At 50.6% G+C, this 23,905-nt stretch overlaps 1 protein-coding gene across 3 annotated transcripts in view; it reads right to left on the reverse strand.

Moving 5' to 3' along the window:
- Window positions 1-23,905, reverse strand: part of SSH1 (slingshot protein phosphatase 1) — a 59,930-nt gene that overhangs the window by 13,276 nt on the left and 22,749 nt on the right. For 2 of the 3 annotated variants that reach the window (XM_047696731.1, XM_047696733.1), the window contains 9 exons: window positions 19,345-19,448; window positions 15,331-15,395; window positions 14,761-14,882; window positions 10,659-10,727; window positions 9,256-9,321; window positions 6,482-6,676; window positions 5,257-5,350; window positions 3,843-3,971; window positions 1,277-1,323 (listed from right to left, as the gene is read on the reverse strand). In XM_047696731.1, coding sequence (XP_047552687.1) covers window positions 1,277-1,323; window positions 3,843-3,971; window positions 5,257-5,350; window positions 6,482-6,676; window positions 9,256-9,321; window positions 10,659-10,727; window positions 14,761-14,882; window positions 15,331-15,395; window positions 19,345-19,448 — 891 coding nt within the window. Of the gene's footprint in view, window positions 1-1,276; window positions 1,324-3,842; window positions 3,972-5,256; window positions 5,351-6,481; window positions 6,677-9,255; window positions 9,322-10,658; window positions 10,728-14,760; window positions 14,883-15,330; window positions 15,396-19,344; window positions 19,449-23,623; window positions 23,668-23,905 lie in introns of all 3 variants that reach the window. The other variant, XM_047696732.1, reaches the window with a different exon arrangement.

The raw sequence follows: 23,905 nt of genomic DNA on the forward strand, positions 1-23,905 counted from the left end.
ACCCCAAAGTAACAGAAAACTGAGCAAAGAAAAAATTAAGTACACACTTGTAAAGTGTGTATGTTTATGATGGGACTTTCTTCCTTAAATAGGAATTTTTTTTTTCAACTGCTCTCTATATGGTGAGAATGTATTCTAATAAAGAACAAATTTCTTTGTAAAAAAAAAACTTACAAAAAGAAAGTTCAAAGTGTTGCTAAGCAATGGGAATTCTGGAAAGCAGACATATGTATTACTTAGATACATTTTCAGACACTCTCAAATTTTCAAACTTCCTGTTATAAATAGATAGAGGCTTTAAAAAAACAAAAAGCTAAAAGAGAATATATCCATCCATTATTTATGTCCTTGAGAATTGCCTTAAATCCTCTCAAAACAAGGCAGAGTACAAATAAATAAGCAAATGGTGGGGTGGGTCTCCGAGAGCAGGTTCTCTAAACCGGATACATTCCCAGAAGACCAAAATAATTTCAGGAGTTAGAAGATACCTCAGATAGGGTTTCTATGAGAATATTTACAAGTGCTTTACAAAATACGTTAAAAAATCATTTATTCATTCCCAGCCCGAGAAAGCATCGATAGTATCACTCTACATTTTAAGAAAACTTTCCGTTGAAAGAACACATCTTAACCAGTAGTTCTAAAGATATATTTTAAGATTTGTTTAGTCTTGATTTTTAAATGCAGTAATTCAAGAATGCCATCATGTCAGACCCACAGAATGGTGATTTTTGTGGCTACGTTGTTTAAAAAAAAATGTCCAGACATCTGTTCTTGAAGGTCTAGATTTAAACTTTTTTTTTCTCTTAATTCCTGCTGCTGGGCATTTCTCAGACAGAGACAGGCATATGTTTCTGACCAAGACTGAGTCTTCAGCCGCCAGATTCCCACTAGGCCCCGAAGTAGAACATCCGGGAGAACCAGGAGTGGTTCTGGGACCAGAGCTGCTGAGTGGCCAGACCGGTGTGTGTGTGTGTGTGTCCACACTAGGCCTGCCAGCACCTGTGCCGGGGGGCAGTGGGGCCCAGAAGGGGGCTTGTGGCCCTACCAGCATTAAGGCTGTCCTCTGCCACTGGTGTGTGACTGTGAATCATTCTTGGTGACACACACAATCACACATCTAAAACCCATGAAATATTCAGGAGGTGGCATTTTGAAGCACATCTGTTTAGCTATGCACACCAGCCCAGCCCTCGGCCATGGGTTATAAGGGCTCAGCCTCGGGGGTTTCTAAGCTGCCTGGAAGGACAAGGGGAGACGAGGGGAGCAGACTCACCCTGAACCCTGCAGTTCCTCCAGATTGGATGCATTCCATTCAGAGCCCTGGGGGACAGATCACACAAACCCCCATGAGTGTCACGTGTCAGCCTCAGAGCTGCATAGGGGAGGCACGGGGTGGGCTAGTCTTGGGTGGGGGAGGGTTACGTCACGGGCCTTTGGCCTTAGACAGCAGACAGAACTGAAAGAGACTAGCAAAGCAGGCTCCCGGGGCATTCCAGGCACTATCAGCCTGCATGGAAGGCCCTGGCTGCCCCCAGGCCTTGGGGGAAAGGCGAAATCTGTACCCCCGCTCACGAAGTCCTTTCCTACAGCTCCAGCAGGGTCCCTCATCAGCAGCAGTGACCTCCGGCTTGCCGCTCAGGAGAGGGGCACTTTCACACACCACTAATTTAAAGCAGAAGTCGATCTACCTTTCTGGGTATTTTTAAAAGTTCCCACCCTCTGCCCCAGTGGTTCCCCGTACAAACAGCTGTCTTAAGGAAATACCCGGAATTTGCACATAGATTTATGCACCAGGATATTTATGGTTATTTGCGAGGACAAACAATGGGAACAACTTAGGTCCTACAAGAAGAAATCAGTAAAATAAATGATGAAGCCACACGATGGGGCAATTAAAAAAATCATATTTTGGGTGGCTCCTTAACAACACAGGAAAATGCCGCATAATGAAAACAATTTAAAAAAAGAAAACGGGATACAAAACTATATAAACAGTATGAGTCTTTCCTTTCTTTCTTTCTTTTTTTTTTAAAGAAGCTACATAGACATAAAAAGAAAAAAACCCAGAAGATGGGAAAATAAATATACTAAACCGTTAACAGTGACGACATCTAGATTTGCCAAATTGGGGAAGCTTTTTACTTTCTTCTTTGGAGTTACTAGTGTTTCTGAACCTTCCATAATACATTTTAATGTAATGCCTACGAAAGCGTATTATAAAACGAACTCTCCCGTTTCTGACTTCCCAGGAACACAGTAGGGGAAAAACAAAACAAAACAAAGAAAAAGCTATCACTTCACACTCAGGCAATGCAAATGACATAGAGTCAGATCCCCCCCTCTAAGTCTCCGAAGAAACTCCTTTCCCAGGAGGGCAGACCCCTCAGGATGCAGGAGCCCCAGGGGGCCCAGTGGAGCTGGCAATGTGTGGGTGCTAGCTGGATTTTCATGCTGGAGAGAGAGGCTCAAATATAAGAATTCCTTTAGTATCTCTCATGGAAAAAGTGACATAAAGCACCAAACCCCACTGAAAAAAAAAAACGAAAGCTTGCTACATCTGTGAGCTTCCTCTTGCTGTGATCACCACCTAGTGGAGAGATGGCCTGCCTTCTGTTGCTTCCACCAGGAAAAAACCACCAACTTCCTGGGGAGATTAGAGCCCAGGGCTGCCTGACAGCTTTCCAAATACAGAAAGGCTTCAAATCCACACATTCATGTACGTTTTAATATAAACATTAAATACACACACACACACACGAATTGATATATACATAAATACCTATACATTTGAGATATATATATACATATATACACACACACATATGTATTTAGTATTAAGTATATATCACGACACATGCATTTGAAGAACCATTAGTTAATTCTTGTGGGCAGAAAACAAAACTTTCCCTGCCTTCATCAGCACATACACTTCCTCCACTTTCCCAGGAAGTGATTTTTGCTGTATCGATGGTTGCCATTTACCAGTGCCTACAGAAACTGCATTCGGTGCTTTAAGAACGTCTTCTACTTAATCCTCATAACCATCCCACATGGTATAGAATGCGGGAGAAAAGGCAAAGAGGCTCGCTCCCTGTCTCCCAGCTGCTTCGGCTGGGGAGTGGGAACTTGGCCCTGTGGGTCTGACTTTCATCACACTGTACTGCTTCTCTAATTTTAGTAACACGCTCTCCTCTATAGTCTCTCTGAGGGACTCTGAGAACTTGCCAGTTGCCTTCTATGGAGATTTGCAGCATTAAGAGCATCCGAGCAAGAGATGGAGGTGGGGGGAAGCTGCGCAACCTGCCCCTACTTGGGACTCCCAGGGCCTGTCCCTTTGGTGGGCCCGGGAGCAGGGCACGGAGTCGCCGCCTGGACAGAAAGAGGGGAAAAAACGGAGTTTCGCGGTTTCGGTCTGTTCTGCCTACTGTTTCTTACGTTTCGGTGATGCCAGGCGTGATTCTGGGGTTTGGCAAGCATGTGTCATTTAATAACTGGGGGCACTAGCCTGCAAACCGTGTGGTGGTAACTGGACGGGGCCTTTGTGCTAGTGACTGAAGACCAAGGGTGGAGAGATTCTGAAAACTGCCGCCAGTGGACCATGCCAGACAGCCTTCACACCACTCCACACCGCTCAGCTGGGAGCCCCATCTCAGACATCTGGCAGAGGGCAACTGTGCAGGCCAGAGGAAGGGAGCTGAAATCTGGGGTTCCCAGAACAGCCAGGAATGGGGTTCTAGCAACGCCAGTTTCTCCCTGTCTCTGACTCTGCTGCAAGATCCCACCAGTCTGCAGACCAATGTCTCCCCAAACCAGACCCTGCTGTGCACCATGCTTCTTACGAGATAAAGGTGGTCGAAGATGAGGGAGGGCTTGTCCATCTGTCCCAAGATAAGGAGCATCTCATTGTCAATGAATTCCTTGAATTCTTTCAAGTTACAGTTCATTTGCGTCTCTAATTCATTACGGATCTGTGGAGTGGAGAACAGCAGGAAAAGTGATTCATCACAAAACTAAACAAGGGTTGTCCAATTCCAAAGAAGTCATGTTACCACTTAAACTGTGGCTGTTTTCAAAAAAGGTGTTTGGTTGTTTTGGCGTTTTTTTTGTTTTTTTGTTTTTTACCCCAGAGTTGGCACATACACATTGAGACGCACACAGCACAAACACAGGTGGTGGGAAGGCAGGTTACCCAGCCTCACTGTCAGTCTGACTGGGAGAAGTTCATTATTTTATATGAAGAAGCTGATTTGCACAGGATCTATTCTACTGAGTTTAAGGAACTTCTATTTTTACAATTAAATATCAAATACATCACAGTGAATACATAAAGTCAGTTTTATCCTGCTTTAGCAGGCATCACAATATGATAGTTTTTTGTTTTTATTTTTTTTTTGTTTTTTTTTTTTAAGATTTTACTTATTTATTTGTCAGAGAGATAGAGTACAGGCAGGCAGAGTGGTAGGCAGAGACAAAGGGAGAAGCAGGCTCCCTGAGGAGCAAGGAACCCGATGTGGGACTCGATCCCAGTACGCTGGGATCACGACCCGAGCCGGCGAAGGCAGCCACTTAACCGACTGAGCCATCCAGGCATCCCAGTTTTTCGTTTTTGTTTTTGGTGTGCAGCAAAGCAAAGCTTACTGAGCGACAGGACAAAGCTCCCAAAGAGGGAGGGGACCCAAGAGGGTTGCCCCCAAATGTGACTTTTTATGTGTGTTAATTAATAAAAAGGGTAATCTATGGTTTTTTTCAATGGCGCTTTCAAGCCCTCAGATTTACCCAGTTTAAACACATTATAATTCATTGTGGTCTTTGAACAAAAAGCCACCAAAACAAGAAAAAAGTGATCCAGAAAAAAATCTGAAGACACACAGAAGGCAGTCCAGGGTTGGTAACTTGCTAGTAAGTGAGAATCCTGAAATAAGCAATAAGCTTTTGCTGCATCTCAGCAAAACACAAGGCAGAGGAGAGGGTGCTAGTAGGCCAGTGTGTCTCAGGGCAATGCGCGTGCCTTGGGGAATTACCACTAAAGGTCTTACAGGTTCCGAGAGATCAGGAAATGTGCTCAAGGCCCCACAGCTGGTATGGAGCACAGCGGGATCCAGACTAGAGTGGGATGCTAAGGCTCTTGGGGGGACAAAGCCTCTGAGAGTCAGAGAAGGCCACGTGGCAGGCCCGCCCCTCTGCTGTGCTTAGAGCGACAGGACACACGAACACCTTGTGACCTCTGGCCTGCTGAGGGACGGGCTCTCTTACTTCTTTCGAGGTCACGTTTTCTAGATCCCGGCTCATCATGATGCTGCGGAGCTTGGCCCTGATGACGCGCTCAGTCCTTTCCCCTTCGGTTGGCCTGGGAAGAAGGTATGTCCAGTAAGATGCAGAAGGACAGGGAGCCTGAGGTCCGCATTTACAGACACACCAGATGCTCCGAGAGCCATGTTCTTTGTGTGTGTGTTTTTGGGAGGAGGGGAAAGGGACAGAAGAGTCCGGGCCTGTGTCTAGAACCCCATGGGAGTCCACAGAGTGGCGAGCGGATGGAGAGCTATGGCTGGAAAGCACGGTCCTCACTCAGGTCTGCAGAGACTCAGGCTCTCGGGACAAGACACTGGAAGCACCCGCGGCATGTCCGCCCACCACCAACCGGACCTTCTGCCTCCACTGGAACGTGTCCGCGTGTGAGGGCATCGCTTCGCCCGGCTCCGCTCCTCTCCTTCTTACACAGAGAATCTATGTGCTTCCCTGTAACATCTACCCATCAGCCCTACTTCTACACAAACCACGACAATTCTTCCATGGGACGCCCCTTTCTATATTTAAAGGCAACCGTCATTCTCCCCAACCCTCTCACCACTTGGGGCCTCCTAGAATGTGGCTTCTGGTCGTCTCCTCATTCAGGCTGACCTCCCTGTCCATGGCCCTTGTAACACAGTCCCAGAGGGACCCATGACTTGGGGGGAGGAGGGCCCTACCTAAGACAGAAGGTAGGGGAGCTGTTTCTTTCTTCTGGACCCAGACCCTCAGTGAGTGCAGCCTCAGGCCACATGAGCTCTGCTGGGGGCCACCTGACATGGGCCCCAATTCACTATTGGGGCCACCGAGGAGGGCTGTCCCCAGGCAGTGTCGGTGCGGTTGCATTCTGGGATCCCGGGACGACGGATACCTAATACTCATCGGAACAGAGGGAGAGGCCAGACCACAGAACACGGCCCCAGAGCCGGTAAAGCATGTGAGCGGCGCTTTCCTTTGAGAAGCTGATGGGAGTTACGGAGCTGTTCCCAGGAAACGCATCACACCCAAATGTACCTCTAATTTCAGAAGTGGGACAGGGGTCACGGAGCCTTCCTGAGGCCACAGACGACCCGGGGGCAGCAGGTGAGGCGCCCCAGCTCGGGATGCTGGTCCTGGGACTACCGGGGAGGAGGGAGGGACCTCGGGCAGACTCAGGGTCTGGCTGGCATGGGCCGGGCCGCGCCGCACTTACTTGTCCACAAACAGGGCCGGGGAGTCGGGCCGCGTGGACTCCAGGTCCTGCATGGCATTCCACTCATTGATGCAGCTCTGATCCGAGCTGATGCAGCTCTCGTAGTATGTGGCCCAGACGAGCGCCACACCGCCAGGGAAGTAGTTGTGTCTGCGTGCCACTTCGCAGGCCTTGTGAAGGACCTGCAGGGCAGACCTGGGGTGAGGAGGGGGGACAGGTTCAGGCCCGGGCTTCTCCCTCCAAATGGGGGTTGAGGGCGGGGTGGGGGGGTCCCTCAAGGACTCCCTCTGAGCATCGCCATATGTAAAAGGTTACGTGGGGGAAGCAAGGTAGTCTGAGACCTCCAGGCTGCCTGGAACGGGAGCTTGTCTCGGGGACACACGCTGCAAACCCAAGAGCCAATGAGACATCCTTCACTGTGGCCTGTGAGGACATGGTGCAAACCTTATAACTTTCCTGCCTGGGCTAGCTCCCGGACCATCTCCCACTCCACCAACGAATGCCCAAGAACCCAGATTACTTCTGAGGCTGTGGGAACCACTGCGACGCCCAGCGGGTGGAAGGAAAGAGTCTTTCACGAGCTGCACATTTTATTGCGTTCTGAATAACTTGCTTTATAACCTTTGCCCATCACCGTTACTAACAGCTCTGATGCTTCGATCTCTTAGGGAAATGAGTGCTAGGAACTCACATCAACACAAGGACAAAATGAAAAAGAGGTTCAGGAAGGAATGGTGGGGCAGAAGGGACAATATGGAAAATGGGGAGAATGTGTATGGTAACACAGCTTAGTCTTTTTTTTTTTTTTAAACAAAAATCTAGGCTGAAACTTTCTCAGTGAAGGGGGTGAACCAAGGCATCGATGGAGGGTGGGAGTGGGAAGCCCCGGAGGGAGTGAGAGTCCTCAGGGGAGGGCCCACCCCTGCGTCCGCTGCATGTGTCCCACTCAGGCATGTCTGTCCTATCTCTAGGCTGCTTCAGGACACAGGCCTGAGCTGCATATTTACTAAATTTAGCTTTGCTCCTGAAGTTTTAGAAAAACTCGTGGGCCTGTTTTTCACTTGCCTGAAGAGAAAGAGGTAAGAAATGATCCAGGGACGCAAGAAACATCTGGGACAGCACGGGCATTTGGATTTCATGATTTTCCCCAGAAGGAGCATGAATGGAGGGCAGTGTGGAGCAGCAGACGAGGTGACAGCGGGGCACTATACTGACTACCGACTGGCCCCTGGGAGAATTCAGCCTAACTCTCGCCGTCCCAGAGAACAAAGTAGTGACTGTGAAACGCTGGGCAGAACCCTCCTCAGCAGCCACCAGGTCCCTCCCGAGCCTCTTCCAGATCCCTGGAGACAGACACCATTGTGTTGGGTTCGCTGCAGGGGTGTTTGTGCGGCCCTCCAAGGATGAGGGAGGCTCACAGGTGCGTGTGCCCCAATCTGTTTCCCCCAGTGCAGCCTCTGCCCACAGCTACCGCATCCCCGAAGCAGGAGGCCCCCCCGCCCCCACACAGGCTCTGCTCCCCGCATCCCGCAGCGAGGAGCCCTGCAAGAACATGCTCCCTGCACTCCCTGGTCTGACACATGACCCTGCGCGGGTTATGGCCACCTCCCCTCTACAGAATGTAAACCCAGGAGGACACCAATTATTGTCCGGTCGTATGCCTTCCCCGGATGCCCAGTGCCTGGGAGGGCGCTGTTCCCTTCAGAGCACAAACCGAGCGTGTGCCAGGAATAAGGAGTATGCAGATTTATGCAGGGATGGCGTGGGGACAGCAGGAACTGTGGATACTAAGACCGGAATACCTTTGACAACAAAAAAACCACCCAGTGAAAAAACTGGCTGAAGGACCTGAACAGACTTTTCTCCAAAAAAGATGTACAAAGGGCCGACAAGCACGTGAAGAGACAGCCCAGTACTCATCAGGTAGGAAAATACAAAGCAGCACCATTAACGAGATGCCACTTCACACCCGTTAAGAGGGTAAAGATGAGGACTCATGCACTAGCAGGTGCCGACAAGGACACGGAGAAACCAAACCCTGTGCACGGCCGGCAGGACAGTGAAATGGGGCGAAGAGCCTGGTTTGCAGAAAACAGTTTTGGTTCCCCAGAGAGCGACACACAGAGTTAACCGTGTGCTCTAGAAATTCCACTTCTAGGTATGTCCTCAAAACACCTGAAGACAGGGACTCCGACAGACACGCCATCCATCCGCCCGTATTCACAGCAGCTCCGAGCACAACAGCCAAAAGGAGGAAAGAACCCAAATGTCCACTGACAGCTGATGGGGCCACACAAAAAAAAAGTCTCTAACCACACACCGGAGTAACACTCAGCCTTCGAAAGGATTCTGACACATGCTACAAGATGGACAAACCTCGAAAACATTGCAACCCGTGACAGAAGCCAGACGCACAGGGACAAGTCAGGGATGACCCCCCCACTCCTGGAGGGACCTGGAGTAGGCAAACTCGTAGAGACAGAAGGTAGAACAGAGGTTAACCAGGGCTGGGGCGGTGGGGGAGGGAGATATAGCATTTAATGGGATGACGAAAAAGTTCTAGAAACGGATAGTTAGTTTTGCACATCATGGATGTGTACTGAACCGCACTTAAGAAATGGTTAATAGGGTTTGCTTTATCTTACCTGCATTCTGCCTCTCACACACAAATAAACGCACGGAATGAGCTTCAAAGTCGAAGGGGGTTTTCCTATTCATGTTGGCAGCTAAAAAGATATTGCTAAGGTGGTAAAAGTCCCTAAAAGCACACTTACCACATGGCCTGGACAGATACAGGCTTAAAGACGTGCATCCGTCCCGCTGTGCTGACGCTGAAGCCCCTGGGGATGGAAAACGAAAAAAAAAAAAAAAAAAAAAAGAAAGAAAGAAAAAAAAAAGGAGGCCTGGTAAGGAATCAGACTCTGTGGCCACAGCATCCCGAGGTGAGTGGGCGGGGCCGCGGCGGACATCCTGGTGCTTTCTGAGCAGGGAATACTGGCCCGCTGGATCAAACCAGGGCAAGAGCAGGAAAAAAGTAAAAAAACAAAAACAAAAAACGTTCTCCAATCTGGAAGACTGGCTTCTAACCCAGCTATGTAACCAGCAAGGTCTATCACAAACACAAACCCTGGCAAAGGCAGCACCACCATCTGACACCATCTCGGTCCGGTTTCCTGCCACCGTCCCCACCCCCTGCTACTGCCTGCCCCCACACACCCCGTTTTTGTCACTGCATGGGAAATAGAGTCACAATGGCAAAATGGGATGAAGCAAAAACAAAAACAAAAACAAAAACAAAACAAACCAGAACCGTGATCCCGCCTCTTCAAAACAAAACAAAAACCACATTTTAATTTTTCTTCCCCGAGTCTATGTATGAGGCAACATAACTTTTACCGCTGGCATCTCAGTGGAGGGACAACTGTGTTCAGCTACTTCCCCCTCACGGTAGAAGCCCCATATTTCCCCTGGAAGAAAATGCACAAGGAAGCCGGGTGGCTCTTTGTCTCCTGTCCACCTGCCCAGGCCACGTGGAAGGGCTCCTCCTCTGCAGAGGCGCCTGCCACCTGCTTTTCTCTCCCTGCACCCCCACAGCTGTGACCTCCCACCGTGTCCTTTCCAACCGTGAACTGACAGCGACCAGCTCCGCATGGAGGGCACGTACCGAGTGCTCATTTAACACATCAAGGTGAATGAATGAGTGTCCGCTGTCTGCCGCTCTGGAACGTCACACAGCAGCACATTCCCCCGTAAACACTCTTCTGTTGATACTTCACGACCCAAATTCCCTTAAATGATGTCCCAAATATCCCCGTCCTTGTGCGGCGCACGGGAGGGCATGTCGCCTCTCCTGCTGTAATGAGCACGTCACACAGATGACTCTGCTCCCCAGGATCATCCGAGGATGCCCAACCAACTCGGGTTTCAAAGCCTACAGTGGAAGAACCGTCTAGTGTTTTTTTGTGTTTTTTTTTTTTTTTTAAGATTTTATTAATTTGAGAGAGAGAGAAAGCACAAGGTGGGGGAGAGTGGAGAAAAAGGCTCCCCACTGATTGGGGAGCCCGATGTGGGGCTCGATCCTAGGACCTTGGCATCAGGACCTGAGTGGAAGGCAGATGCTTAACCTACTGAGCTGCCCAGGTGCCCCCGGAAGAATCTTTTAAAGAGATCTCCTTACCCGTCTCCATCAAGGTGGATTTTCGTGTCGCTCCACAGCCGGAGAACCATCCCGATGGTGCAGCTTTTACTGCTCAGGAGGAAAGAGAAGATGCCTAGAGTCAGGGTCCACCCACTCGTGCACCCTCTTTCCTGCCTTCACCCAGCCTGTCCAGCTCGCAGAAGGGAACCACCACCCGACCTGGGCCTGGCTGCTGGGTGTGTATCTGGGAGAAGCTCTCAGGCTGTCTGTGTAGGGACCACTTGCCACTGACTTCTAGAAGACATGAGCCTGGGATGGTCCCGCCAGAGGGGGTCCCCAGTGACAGTCACAGGGGACTGTGATCTCTCTGAAGTGTGGAGGGAGCTCCGGAAACGCCAGGTCTTGGCTGTGGCCCTCAAGGGGCAGGGAGCGAGCAGCTGACCACATGCCCACACTGCAGCAGGGGTGAAGCCACTGATGGCTGGCGCACTCCTGGCACGAGGCCACACACACTCTGGGGGACACAGGCGAGCGGTGGTGGCCAACCGGGCCTCTTATCCTTAGGGCAGCAGGGGTGGAGAGAGTGTCAACACCATGGCTGGAGTTCACTTCTGGTCCTCTGTTTTTGTACCTTTTGTACAGCTGCAGTTTCAAAACCAGCCTCATCTGCTTTTGCTTTGCTCACCCTAACAGTGAAACGATACTTAGCGACTCTGGTGACAGGTGCCACCAAGAAACACAGAGGGACAAAAAGGACCCTCTCAGAGGGTTACTCAGATTGTGATGAAAATCCTTCAGGCATTTAAAGGCATTTAAGAGACCAAGGGAACAGCCACAGCCAAGGCCAGCTCCGACAGCCTCCAGGGATCTTGAACGTCCGCCTCTGCTACCTCTTAGCAATGGCCCAGGGAGTAACGTGACGCCTCCGACAGCAGATAGGGAGCTCTGAGCTCACAGACCCCTCTTCCTCTGCAGCGCTGGTGAGCAAGGGGCTCTTCCACCCTCTGCTTCTGTCTGTGGGGAAGGCAGCTGCGAGCCCTTCTGGTCAAATCACACTAAGTCTTTTGCATTAGGCAAATTCCCTGACCCCCTCCCCTGCACCCCTACCCAATCTCTATGGGCTGACCCTACGTCCTTTGTAGAGCTGCAAAACACAATGTATGCTGAGACCTGGAGGGGCAAGCCGAGCAGGGGGCCCTCGTAGCCCCAAACTGACACGCCAAGAGCGCCCAGGGCAGAGGGCACCTGGGAACACGGGGCCAGGCCTGGAAGACTCACCCCCCTTCAGCACTGAGGACCCACGCCAGGGACAGGTAATGAGGAGAGAAGACAGAGCTACAAGGAACACTGGTCTGGACTGGACTGGGGGGACCAAAGCCCCAGGCCCAGGGCCAGAGGGGGCGTTCCAGGGCAGGCTGAGATGAAACTGTCCAGATGACACAAGGGTAGCATCTACACTGGCCTCGCCCACCTGCAGAGATGGGGAAGAGCCCAGAGAGAGCCCTGCGCATGGGGCTAAGTCCGCGGAGGACCCCGCTCAGAGTCCCCGCCTGCAGTCAAGAGCATAGCCAGGGGCCATGACACAACTGTAAAAACTGCAAATTCCCTAACATCCCCTCATCTGTCACTCTGTGAGTTTGCAGTCATCCTGGAGTGAATGACCGTAAAACATCTCCGGGGAGGGAGGGCCTGCGTGCTAGAAGACAGGGGAACGGGGCTGCCCGGCCAGGGAAATGGGGTCTTCCAGAGGAGAAGGACCTCGAAGGGTGAAGTGGGCAGGGGCAGCTGAGGGAGGAGAAAGTTTCAGAGAAAACTGGAAAAGCAGGAGCAGGGGAGCCCGTGGGGCTGGCGTGGGGACTCTCGGGCCAAGTGGGGGCCAGGCCCGGCTGGCTCCAGGTGCGCCATGGAAGTCCTTCGCAGACTGCATGGTGCCCGCTCACGGCTCTCGTGGGGCTCTCACCTCCCAAAGACAGACGCAAGACAGAACCCGGGCATGAGAGCGCCAATCTCCCTGGGACACACACGGAGGCTCTCCGAGGGCGCAGGCCACTGCCTCTGCATGCCTGGGCCTGCAGGGCCGCCCCTCAGGCCCAACGACAGGAAGGCCCACTGGGTTCCCACTGCCCTCTGACCACCTGCTCAGTGTCTGCAGCCCCGGCCACCAGACACTCGTGCCAGCCTCGGGGTTGGCGCCTGTACGCGGGCCTGTCTACCCCAGCTGTGTAGGACCATGTGGGGTGCCCGCGCATTGTCTAATGCCACGGTCATGACCTCCAGACTACGAGGTTGGAGAGCAGAGGCCAGGCACAAGGAAAGAGCTAGCAAGTACAGACGAATTCGCGAACGATGGGGTGCAGGCAGAGCTACAGCGCAGCACTGTGTGGGGTCTACACCACAAGGCAGCCACAAAAGCCTGGCTTCCGAGGCCCGGCTTTGCCAGCCTTTTGTGGCCTTGGGACACCCACCCCGACCTCTCAAGCTGTTATGCCTCACCTGTAACACATGGGTCAGGGCCACCTGCTCCACGGGGTGGCTTAAGGGCTCAGTGAAACGCTGATGACACACTGCGGCACCCGCCCTGTGTTCTCCCAGAGAAGCGACAGAGATGGCTGGTGGGAGGGCAGACCTCCGCCGTGGCCACAACCCACAGGGAGGCAGGATCCTGCTCCAGGCCAGAGAGTGTTATAGGAATGGCCCACACGTGGCGAGGGAGGAACTCCGAAAGGCTGGCTGATCTCCGAAGAGCAAATATCACCACATCGCTGTTCCACACTAAATCCCTCCGCGCTCCACAGAACATGGAGCTCCACCATGTCCCAGAGCGTTGGCCTGGGGCTACCCTGCCATGAGGCGCTGGGCCCTCTCGCCTTCCGGGGCGCTCTCCATGGCTCAGCTCCTAAGACCTGCCAGGCGCTGCAGTCTTCCAGATCCAGACTTCCCAGCCTGCCCAAGGCCACATACACCGGCTCACTCTCCCTACATGTGCACAGAGCTTTCTAAGGATGCTATCCCACACTGGGAAGGTCATAAAAGAAATTTCCTCCCCTCTTTCTTTGTGGACTTGTCAGCCAGAATTAGCAGCCCTCTCGCAGGAACAAGACGAGACCACATAGCCACCACCAATTACCGTGTCTGTGGCTTTTTCTGTCCTGCCATTGATTCTGCTGGTGATGCCTTCGAATGCACCCCCACTCCCGCCCCATCCCTGGTGCCCACCTACCCTTTAAGACTCAGTGAGCCATCACCCGCTGCAGAAGGCCCCTGGCTTGCCCCCTCCAAGCCCACCCCTGTCCCATGCTTCCACAAGCCCCCAGGCAACCCCCCATCACCCTGCCGTCTGGTCATGGCTCCTTCCTTGCTGAGCTTGCAGGTTCTCCGCGGGGGACAACTGCCTCAGCTGCTTCTCCATGTATCTGGCCCACTGCCTCATACACAGGAGAATGCACACCTGCCTGGGTAGATGAGTGATGACTATGACTACAGGGAGCCTATCTTAATCCAGTTCTCACAAACCCAGGCTCTGCGATGATCTCATGCATACTCACGTATCCTAGATAGAAGAAGAGCCTTTTGCCCTCATTTCACACATGTAATAGGGCCCATGATACAACTAACTTGGCCTCCAGTCACTGGGAAATTCCAAACCTCTCTTCGAGCATCCGACCAAGGACCTGTCAACAAATACTTGGAATCCACCTGGGATGGGGATACAGGGAAGCACTGGATAAGACACCTATCAGTCACATACGTCTACATGGTCCCATCCCTGCTTCACCTGGCTGGCTCCTGCTTGTCCCTGGATGTCCACCACAGCCATCACCTCCTTCAGGAAGCCCTCCTGGCTCAGGTGCTCTCTTCCATGGCATCCCCAAGAGCAACCCAGTAGTAAACTTCTAGGCTCAGTGAAACTTCTCTATTCTCTCAGCAAACCCAGAGCTGAGAGCAGAGATGGAGTCTAGTACAGCGCCAGGCAATCCCGAGCCACAGTGGTGCATCCTACTGTTCTGCATGTCCGCTTACCCATGCCGCTGACCACACAACACACCCACCATCATCACCCATGGATATGGCACCACGGAAACCTTTCTCCACGAAACCCGTACCCTGCCGCCCAAGGGAAGCGTCACCCCACCAGACTCACCTTTCCTTACTGGAAAAGTCGACTCCCAGCAAGATGCTCTCCTCCGTGTCCTGGCGCCCACTGCTGTCCACCACCACCATGTACCGGGCCCGCTCCGCCCAGGCGCTCTCCAAACGCACAGCCTAGACAGGCAAGGATGTACTCACGGACCTGCCTTTCGAGGTGGTGGCCCCTTCCGTCACCCAATCAACATCAAGGACTTTTTCTACCTTACCCCTGTGAGTTCAGGAATTAAGATGAGATTCTTAAGAGCAGTGACCACATCCAGTTTATATCCATGCACAAGGGATAGTGGTTGGCTCTGGGAGACTGCTCTGGAGTTGGGATAAATGGGTGAACCGCTAAAATCCGGAGAATGAAGATCTCCACCCTCAGACCCACACGGACGCCTAACATATCCTTTCTCTGGAATTTGCGGGTGGTGAAGAGCAAACCTGGCTCTGGCTTTTGTGAACAATTTGGGAGAATTTGCTAGAACATAGGAACTCCCCACCTCTCACCGCTCGTGAATAATTCTGTACTGAATTGCACAATTAAAAATTAAAACTTGCCACTCTCGTATCTTCTTACCAGCTTGATCCGATCTTCACAACGCAGAAGGTTGATCATTACTTGAAGATGTTGGGGCAAGTCACCTGTTGGACCAACGAAGAAAGTTTTAGAAGGCCACCCACCCACCTTCTAGGCAGAAACCTGCCAGAAGCTGATGTGAAGGGTCTGGATGAAGATGGCGGAGTCAAAATTCCCCACCTCCACCCCAAGAGAAGTGTCACAAAGACTAGGAGGCTCAATTTCTCTTACTCCACTTCTGAATGTTGCCTGGTGAGGATGGGGAGATCTAGCCGATGCCCACGTTTTTAGAAGCTGCTTTTATGTTCTGAAATGTGGGGCACCTGGGTGGCTTAGTCGGTTGAGCATCAAACTCTTGATTTTGGCTTGGGTCATGATCTCAGGGTCATGGGATCAAGCCCCATGTGGGGCTCCCTGCCCAGCACAGAGTCTGCCTGAGATTCTCTCCTCTCCCTCTGCTCCATCCCCCCAGCTCGTGTGCCCCAGAGCTTGATGAACATCCACAGTGAGACCTCTGTGCCCGACCACACTGTCCAGTCCCTCTGCTGCCGGGGCTTTGTGGCACTCGGCTTCTCCGTGGAGTCTAGGGACAGGAGTGTGGCAGGTGCGGTGACTGGGACACAGGCCTACGCCTCTACCGCCAAGTACTTGCACGTCTGGGCCCTGGTCTTTGGCCTCCTTCTGATCATTATGTTCATCATTATTCTCGCCCACTGGCTCAGTGATGGTTACCCAAGCAATTTCAGAGGTCATAAAATGTTATGAAGGCTAGTAGCAGCTGCTCATGGCCTAAGGCTCGTACCCCTTTTCACGGCAGTTTACATGCACGCCAGGCTACAATCGGATTCAATAAAGCATGATTACTTTCTAAAGGCAGTCGTGCAGAACTAGCTCCTAGAGCAATGCCAGAGCCCAGGAGGTGCCTCTGGGCTGAGGTGTAGGGAGGAGAGTTTCTCCAATTTGGTGAGTCTCCACGGACACGGAGGATCAACACGGGAAACAGGCTGTGTTTTCCAGGCAGGGCCCCTACCCAAGATTCATAATCAGTGAGCAGCAAGCAGAACTCCAAAACAGCTTATTCCCCACTTATACATTTTACAGTTTCCTTCTTCCTTTTTTTTTTTTTTAAAGATTTTATTTATTTGACAGAGAAAGGGAGAGAGTGAGAGAGGGAAGAGAAGCAGGGGGAGAGGGAGAAGCAAGCTTCCCGCTGTGCAGGGCTCGATCCCACGACTCCCGGGATCATGACTGAGCCGAAGGCAGACACTTAACGACTAAGCCACCCAGGTGTCCCTATTTCATGGTTTCTCTCTGAAGGAAAGGTTTGTCTGCAAAGACACTGGTCTACAAGTAGTACGAGGAATAATTCCTAGGAGATCTGATTTGTGCCATGCCAAGAAGGAACAGAATTATCTTTAAAACAAACATTATCCTAGAGATCACAACCGGAATCCCAGAAGGATCAATACACTGGATTTATTCCTTTGGCAAAGGCATCTTTGGAATTTCAGGGCAGGTTGACAGATGATGTCCAAATTGTCCTTTTTGCCTCAGAGAGGACTTGGGTCTTTGGGAGCTGACTCCTCTCATCTGTTCTCTGTGTGACAGGACAGCACGGTGTAGGACACCCCACACCGGCGCTGCCTTCCATGAGGAATGACTGGCAGGTAATGGTTCACATTTAGGGAGGACGCGGAACTCCTCGTTCTGCCTCCTCTATCCACCAGCACCCTCGCCTGTGGTGACACCACCGTCCCAAGGGCACACACCTGACTAGGCTGGTCCTGGGCTTGCCTGCATGCCACCACCGTTCACCCCGAGTCACAGAAGCACAGAGAGGAAAGAAAAAACAAGCCCCTTTGTCAGTGAGTGCCCAGATGAAAGGGACATTTTCCACACAGATAGGCTCCTTTCAGCGGGACTGCTTGTGGAGATGGGGAAATGCTGACCGGCAGAACTCCCAACCGCAGCCTGGCCTCCGCGCACTGCCTCCACGTGCGGATGTGTTCACTCAGCACTTGCAGGAAGATCAGAGACCGGAAGCCTGAGGCAGAGGCCCTCGCCACAGTCTCGGGCTGGGGACTGACGGCAGTGACCTGAACAGCTTTTGCATGGGCAGAACTAACCCTCACTCTTTCTCTGCTCTGCGTGGTTGTGGATGGGACTGGGGGCCAGCCGGGACACTTCTCAGGGATTCTAGAAAAACAGGAATTGATAGCAAATCCAGCCTGTGTCTGCCCCAGGGACATTTCCTAGGAGTCCTGGGACTGTCACCGTCCGTCTTGCTTTTCTGAGCCCATCAGCCATTCCAGACCTCAGGGGCAGGAGAGCCATCAGGCCCATAGCTCTCTTCTTACTCTCCAGTACATTCCAGAGATGCATGAACCAGCCCGGATTACAGGGCTTTGTGCTTGCTTCCCCAAGCTGCACACAGTATGGGAACACTGTTTGGGTCAGAGGACGGAGACACTGTATGCTACGGGTGAACAAAGCTGGAGCATTCACTTTGCTGTATGTGCTAAGACACGAACAACGGTTGAATTCCTGACGGGACAGAACCATTAGCAGATGCAAGAAGGAAGGTTCTGTTTGTTGTATTACAGTACTCGCAGTCATTGCTACTATACACAGGGCACCCAGGAGGAGGTAAGTATGTTACATGCATACTTTTTTTTAAGTAGGTTCCACGCTGAGGGGGCTTAAACTCACGACCCTGAGATCAAGACCTGAGCCAGGATCCAGAGTCGGGCGCTGAATCGACGGAGCCACCCAGGCTCCCCTGCATGCATCCATTTTAAATTCCATTCCTGTCTGAGGTACTGGCACTTGATGGCCATTGTTAAGATCGGGCAACTGAGGCTCTGAAGTCGACCGTGACTACTCAGTAAGTTGTAGGACTGGGATCACTAGCCAGGTCTGTCTGACTCCGAATCACACCTTCTTGCCCAAACCACACTGCCTCCTGACAACTGAGTTTCAAATAGAGCTAGGTCTTGAGTTCCAAGTAACAGTATGTGAAAATCCCGACTGACCCCTGGTGTTCTCTGTAAAGTGTAAGACACGAAATTCTAACCTAGGCATTCAGATCCAAAATGAGGCGAGATGACTTGAGGTGAGAAACAAAATGATCCCGGTGTCAAGGGAACTGGCCCCGGCTCCTGGCTGCTTTCACCTGCTGTTGTTCTGAGGTCAGAGGGCTTGGCAGATCGCACTGCAAAATGTGCTGCCCTGCCCAGAACTGCCTGCAGAGGCCACAGGCCTATTACAAAGATGCACTTGTATGCAATGTTTGCTGGTTCCTCTTTGCAAACTGCCTTTGGTGTCAGAGTCCAGGCACCTAAGAAAACCAGCCTCTGTTACTATATGGGCATCAAGTACCAGTGCCTCAGACAGGAATGGACAGGAATTTCCTACTTGTGTGCTACTGGACCTAAATGAATACTGGGTTTGATCCCCACTTTATCACTTCGGTCTACTTCCCAAAACCAAATCCACTGTTAAGTCATAAAGACTTCCTACCCCAACACCTGCCACAAATCTGGAAAGGAATTCCCCAAATGAGAGCTTCCCAGAAGCTCAGAGAAACGACCAGAGTTCTCAGAGGAGGTATAGGACATCCCAAGGGAGTAACTATCAAGGGGACAATGTCTTGGCTATAACAAGTTCTGGTGCATTTGTTTAAAAAAAAAAAAAAAAAATTCATACTGTAACTCAAAATCTGTAGTTTACTGATAAACTGTGGGTGAGAAACCTTTACATCCAAACAGAACGCTGCCAACTGCCTTACTTCTAGCGCAGACATGCGCAGTCCACAGGGTGCTAGCTCTCGGGGCTACTGGGAAAACGTGCATGGCTTACCTGCCCAAGGGAAGAGCTCCTGCTTTGCACCAGGCATGACAAGCCTGTGTTCCACTATTCCTCTGGCCTTGAAAACCAGCAACTTGCTCACCACCAGTAATGGGAGGGTCTCCCATTGCACAGAAAATAAGTTCCAAGGTCAAAACCTCAATTTACCTGCATGTTTGTGGGGATGCTGAAGACTTCGCTGGCTTTGAGGGCTGTTTCCCTGCTGTAAGAAGAGGGCTGCTCCTTTCACCATGAAAAAGCTCTCACTTAAGCTGGGAAGAATAAAACCAGAGCACAGTCAGGCTGGAATTCAGAGGAGAAAACGGGCAAAGACATGCATCAGAGGAAAAGCTTTAGTGCGGACAAAAGGCACATACCACGCACACAGGACAAAACAGCGATTAAGATCATTTTGTGCTACACTCTTTCACATCTTGGCTACAAGCTTGCTGCTGGAGAGTCTGGGTCATGAACTCAGGCCTCAGCTAAGACGCCCAAGGTTCTTGCAAGGCCAAGAGCACCCTCCTACAGGATACTGTGAAAGGATCTCCCTATATCATGTCTTCTAAAGATACAGAGCAACTCTCTGAACTTGGTGAATTTTCCACGCTCTCGCTGTGGAATCTTTGGTACTCTCTGACTTAGGACAACTTCACTGATCTTGGTGCCTTCCCTTGATGGACTATAAAGAAGAGGAAGTTACACTTTCACTATTGGTTTGCATCTTAGCAAAAGCCCAGTTCTTAATCGGTGATTTAACTTAGGGTTACAGTGTCACTGCTGTGATAGAAAACCTCCAGTTGACATAATGAATTTCTCAGCAGAAGGAACCTTAGGTTTTTTTTTTTTTTATTTTTTTATTTTTTTTTATTTTTATTTATTTATTTGTCAGGGACAGAGGGAGAGAGAGTGAGCGAGCATAGGCAGACAGAGAGGCAGGCAGAGGCAGAGGGAGAAGCAGGCTCCCTGCCCAGCAAGGAGCCCGATGCGGGAACTCGATCCCAGGACGCTGGGATCATGACCTGAGCCGAAGGCAGCCGCTTAACCAACTGAGCCACCCAGGCGTCCCAGAACCTTAGGTTTTTATTGTTTTAAACCAGCAATAACATTTACATTCGACATACAACTTAAGAAGTTATAATTTAAATTTTAAACATTTCATGATTTGGCTATCAAAAAAGAATCTCTAGCTTACGCAGAAATTAAGACTATAAACTGACAGATTGTATTAAGCTACTAGTTACTACCAATTATTCAGAAACACTGTCATGCGGAAAATTACCTGTACGCTAAAATTATTAACAGTGGTTTTTTTTGGTGGGGGATGGACCACCTATGATTATCTTTTTTCTCTTCTTCCAAATTTCCAAATCTCTATCTTCCAAATTTTCTATACTGAGCAAATACTAACTTTTTAAAGCGATTATTTTTTGATTTTCAGAATAAGGGAAAACATGTACTACACGTGATAACGGAAAAGCATTCCCTTTCTACTAATTTTGTGAAAGATCACAGTTCACAACAAAGAGAAGTGTAAAAATCATTAACTCTCTATTGAGCAACCAATTAACATATACATGATTTGAAGGGAAAATCTCTAAGAAAAAGCAGCACTTTTTGTGCATGTTTGTTTCAACAGGAAGTGAATCGATTCCTGACAGAAATACAAGGACAATTTCTGCAAATACAAAAAAAGGGGCAAGATCCCCAGATGTCTAATGTTAGTAGTTAAGTGTTCTAAACCATGGAATGAAAACCTCGGCTAAGCCTAATACACAACTCTAGGTGCTAAAAAGACTCACCACATTGAACTCAGTGGCTCCTGGAATTAGAAAACCAGTGATTTTGTACAATATGAAGTCCACAATAAAATCTGTGACTTCTCCTGGTTGAATTCGCATGCCAAAAATAGTGACTCTGCTCAAATACCCAAGAATAAGGCCGAGAGTTGCCTCTCTTACTTGGGCTGTTGAGTTATTGATGGTTTTGTAGATTTCATTTACCAATCCTTTACATCCGTGCAGTTTTTACCTTTTCTTCATTTAGTATTCCCAACTATTGCTGCCAAGCCATCTCTTCCACTCTATTAGCTGTATGTCTGTGTTGCCAGTTACAAGAGCTGGGGAGCCCAGGATTATAAATACCAGAAGAGGGGGCGCCTGGCTGGCTCAGCCAGTAGGGTCTGGGACTCTTGATCTTCAGGTTGTGAGTTCAAACCCCACGGTGGGCATAGTGATTACTTTAAAAAAATAAAATCTTTAAAAAGGGGGGGGGGGGGCGCCTGGGTGGCTCAGTGGGTTAAAGCCTCTGCCTTTGGCTCAGGTCGTGATCCCAGGGTCCTGGGATCAAGCCCCGCATCGGGCTCTCTGCTCCGCGGAGAGCCTGCTTCCTCCTTTCTCTCTCTGCCTACTTGTGATCTCTCTCTGTCAAATAAATAAATAAAATCTTAAAAAAAAAATATTGAGGGGCCTCCTGGGTGGCTCAGTTGGTTAAGCGTCTGACTCTTGATTTCAGCTGAGGTCACGATCTCAGCATCCTGAGATCAAGCCCTGGGTTGGCTCTGTGCTAGACATGGAGCCTGCTTAAGATTCTCTCCCTCTTCATCTCTCTCTGCCCCCACCAAAAAGAAGGGGAAAAAAAAAAAAAAAGGAAGAAGAAGAAAGAAAGAAAAGAAAAAGAGAAAAGGAAAAAAAAAATCCATACTGATCAGAAGTCCCAACACTCTGGAAACAACCAGCTATTAACAGTGACCTTTGTCTTGGAAATCACGGGCAAAAATTCCCCTTGGTTTCCCTTACATTTCCTTTGGGGGGAAAAAAAGGGAACAATGCAAAAGAATAGGCTGGTTTTATCCCGTGATGGCGTGCAAGGCCAGTTGTCTCAGTGTTCCTGTGACTGCAGAAGAACCAGAGTCCCCATCTACATATGAAATCAGAGGCGGGGTGGAAGGGGGCCCTGGAATGCTGCCTCTGCCCTCGGCAATGAGGCACCAGCATTTCCAGTAAAGAGCTAGATTTAAAGCTGCGGGGAAGCCCACAAAGCACATTCTCCATCCTGGCCTGTGAGGCGGCCCTGCGGCTGGGGAGACAGTAAGCAGATACAGCCTTAGGGTGACCGCATTCGATGACTCTTGGGGCCAGGAGGCTGGAGAGCATGGGCAGCCACAGCATTTACGGAAACAAAATGCAGATCTTCCTTGTGGACCCGTTTCCTGTCTTCTGCTCTGAGCTCACTCCAGGCCCCGAGCTTCGCACACCCTCTGGGTAGCCAACAACACCCTTTCCCACTGCCAGGATCCATGGGGATCTCTGTGGTGGGCTTGTAATACAGGGAAGCGTGGTACCCTGATTTGCGAGTCTCAGGGCACAGCGATGGGAATGTCCTTTAAGAAATCCTTTTTGAGGGGCGCCTGGGTGGCTCAGTGGGTTAAGCCACTGCCTTCGGCTCAGGTCATGATCCCAGGTCTTGGGTTCGAGCCCCACATCGGGCTTTCTGCTCAGCAGGGAGCCTGCTTCCTCCTCTCTCTCTGCCTGCCTCTCTGCTTACTTGTGATTTCTCTCTGTTAAATAAATAAATAAAATCTTTAAAAAAAAAAAAAAAAGAAAAGAAATCCTTTTTGAGGGGGCGCCTAGGTGGCCCAGTGGGGTAAGTGGCTGCCTTCAGCTCAGGTCGTGATGCCAGGGTCCTGGGATGGAGTCCCAAGTTGGGGTCCTGCTCAGCGGGGAGTCTGCTTCTTCTCCCTCTGCTCCTCCCTGCCCTGTGCACTCTCTCAAATAAATAAAAAATTTTAAAAGATTTTATTTATTTGAGAGAGACTGAGAGAGAGAGAGCATGAGAAGGGGGAGGGTCAGAGGGAGAAGCAGATTCCCCACCGAGCAGGGAGCCCGATGTGACTGGATCCCGGGACTCCAAGGATCATGACCCGCGCTGAAGGCAGTCGCCTTACCAACTAAGCCACCCAGGCGCCCCTCAAATAAATAAAATCTTAAAAAACAAACAAACAACCATTTTGGGGATGGCAGACCCATTTTACTTGGGGTAAGGAACTATAGACTCACAAACCACCCCTCCCAGCTACAGAAAAACCAGAGTTCTACCCCCCCCACAAATGCTGGTGTCCTAAAAAGTATGTGACTAAAGTTCCAGAAAGGTCAGACCCAGACCAATACAACTGAACTGTTTTCCTTCACTGCTTTAAGAAAAACCTGGATGGGAGAGTAAAAACAAGTTCAGCCCCGGCCCTCCCTCCTCCCTCACCACCACCCCCCACAAAGCTTTTATCTTCGCCATACAGATATGTTCTCAGACACTGGCCACTGCCCGGTTCAGGAGACCACACAGCATTAGGGTTTTTCCTACAAGGCGCTAAGGACAGACGAATAAATGGCCAGCGTTATCCAGAAACCCATGCGTGGTAGGAACAGAGAGATCGGGTAGTGGTACGTACTATTTTGGGCCGGAAACCTCTGAAGAGCGGAAGTTGTGAGCTGGCTGAAGGGAGACGCAGAAGTCAGTGAAATAAAACATGTTCACGACAGCCGTCTTTGGCTTCGCATCTCTGACTGCCCCCGAGCTCCTGCCTTGCACTCCCTCCGGAGAAAGAGGAAAGGGAAGGAAGGGGCCAGAGTCCTTCCTTGGGCAGGAGTCCCTGTCCCCGGATGGTGTTCCCACCCAGAGCGCGAATGGCTCTTGTGGGACTCTAGTCCTCCCCTGATATTTGGGTTTAAAA

This window comes from Lutra lutra, chromosome 12 (assembly GCF_902655055.1).
Source record: "Lutra lutra chromosome 12, mLutLut1.2, whole genome shotgun sequence".
Lineage (NCBI taxonomy): Eukaryota > Metazoa > Chordata > Mammalia > Carnivora > Mustelidae > Lutra > Lutra lutra.